The sequence below is a fragment of the Apis dorsata genome, unplaced genomic scaffold (assembly GCF_000469605.1).
Source record: "Apis dorsata unplaced genomic scaffold, Apis dorsata 1.3 scaffold_468, whole genome shotgun sequence".
In the NCBI taxonomy this organism is placed as follows: domain Eukaryota; kingdom Metazoa; phylum Arthropoda; class Insecta; order Hymenoptera; family Apidae; genus Apis; species Apis dorsata.
The window spans coordinates 307,063-309,218 of record NW_006263707.1 but is presented as its reverse complement, the minus strand read 5'-3'; the positions used below and the strand labels follow the sequence as shown (position 1 = coordinate 309,218).

At 49.4% G+C, this 2,156-nt stretch overlaps 1 protein-coding gene across 1 annotated transcript in view; it reads left to right on the top strand.

Annotated features, from left to right (window-relative positions):
- LOC102675740 (AT-rich interactive domain-containing protein 3C) overlaps positions 1-2,156 on the top strand; it is a gene marked incomplete at its 5' end in the record, with an annotated part of 57,166 nt that overhangs the window by 53,300 nt on the left and 1,710 nt on the right. The window contains 3 exons of the mRNA XM_031512549.1: positions 756-1,083; positions 1,167-1,381; positions 1,466-1,677. Coding sequence (XP_031368409.1) covers positions 756-1,083; positions 1,167-1,381; positions 1,466-1,626 — 704 coding nt within the window. The remainder of the gene's footprint in view (positions 1-755; positions 1,084-1,166; positions 1,382-1,465; positions 1,678-2,156) is intronic.

The window sequence follows — 2,156 nt, the reverse complement described above, 5'->3', positions numbered from 1 at the left end:
GGGAGCGAGACAGGCGCGGGCGGGGGAGAGAGATGATAGGGGGGAGGGGAGTAGTGGGTTTATTTTAAATCGGTAGTTAGGGTTCCAGGCCTCCCCGGAGATGATGATGCGAGAGCGAAGGAGCCGTAATTGATTATACGATCCTCCGGGAGACAGGCGTTAACGGATGACTCTCGCTAACGAGCATTCCTACTTCCCTACCCCTTTCTTCCTCCTTCTACTGTACCCACCATCGTTTCGCCACCCTTTCACCCGACATCGCACCAATTTCGCTCCCCTACCACCACCACCACCACCACCACCACCGCCATCACCCTTCTCGCTCGCGTTCGCGCCGCCCCTCCGATTTCCATTTCCACCAACTCTACGCAATACTCTACGCCGCTCTTCGCCTCGATAAAACGTCCCTCCTCGTCGGACGAGAACAATAGTGGAAGGTTGAGGCGAGGCGAGGGGAGGGGAGAGGCGTATATGCGCAGCGCGGACAGACAAGTAGCGAAAACCGCAATTTGGATAAGTCATTTGTCGAGACGTCGAGAACGAGCGGGGGGGTCCACAGACACGATTTGTCGACGCTGCGCCAATTTCTTCGATTACCAAGTGCTCCCTTCTAGAACTGTCAGGGACGGTTCCCTTTTAATTCTCCCTTCTACCATTAACATTGAATGGCGAACGGCCATTCAACCGCTCTTGAGATCGAGAATATGTTCGAATACGTCGAATTGGCCTCCACGTTCTCTGAACTGTTGCCCTAGGCCCCATACCCGGAATGGCGCCGTCCGAATTCGAAGCACGCATGGTGGAGTACGTAAAATTGTTGAATAAGGAGTTGAGAAGCGGTACACCGCCACCGATGGGGCACCGGCCGGGAAGCGCCTCTCCCCCGTCCTCGACGCCCTCGAGAGACGGGGCGTTCAGCGCCCTCGAAATGTCTCGATTGACCTTGTGGAACATGTACAACAACAACACCTTGTATCCAGGAGTGGGACACCAACCACCTATATCGCCTCAAACGTCTCATTCCCCGCTACCTCCGGCCTCCAGCCCTGAACCTCAGAGAGAAGCTCTTGATCTTGGGCTCAGGTAAGCTTACTCAACTTATTCCTCTCCGTTTTCTTTTATTTATTTCTTTTTTTTTTTCTTTTAACGTTTTCTTCGAAAACAAGTCGCGAGTTCTTTTTTCACAGGTCATCGCCTGTATCCTCACCGGCGAGGCAAAGTTCACCATCTTCGGGTGGTAGTATGCAAGTCAAGAGGGATACGGAACTGACTGTCGCACCTGGACCTCCTCCCGCTAAAAGGTTACTCTCGGATGAGGACAGTCCGCCCGAGAAGAACGCCCCACCCACTCTGGGCACGCACATTAAAATTTCAAATAGAGGTAAGATAAATCGAAGATAAATCTCTCTCTCTCTCTCTCTTCCTCTCTTTTTCAGCGCAATGACGAGATTCTTTGACTTTCCAGGTGATGGGAGGAACGGTGACAATTCCTTAGTAGTCAGTATGGAGTTGAACGGAGTGATGTATCAAGGTGTTCTGTTCGCTCAAAGTGACAGTAGGTCCACGAGCAGTACAGCGTCCACCAACAACAATAACGCGAAACCGTCGCGGAGTGTGGTCTCGTGAACGCTCAACGAATCGTCAACCCACCCGCGAATATAGCTCTATAGGACACACTCCCTCGCGTCGGTTATAAGTAGGAGCAATATTAAACAAAGAATCGAGAATATGCGGTATGAAGGGTGTAGGGTGCAAAGACTTGGTTTATCGGTCGGACGACCATTCGATATCGTATTCTCTTTCCTTTCGTTCAACCCAATGATATGATTAGGAAAGGGGGAAGGGAGGGGGGGAAATATACACGTGACAAAAGTAACGATACTTGTACGGTTGAACTAGAGCGGAAAGAATTTTCTTCGAAGAATCTTGACTGGAAGCACTCGGCCAAATAGATTAACCGTTTTTTGAGTAACGAACTTCCGAACCGGATCGATCATTTGTCTTTTTTCTTTTTTTTTTTTTCTCTTTCTTTCTTTCATTTATTCTTTCTTTCATTCGTTCTTCCTTTCGTCACTTTCATTTCGTCAATCACCGAATCAAAACATCTTAACTTATTTATTGATGCTGATTTCTCGAGATTTGAGCGGCGTTCGATT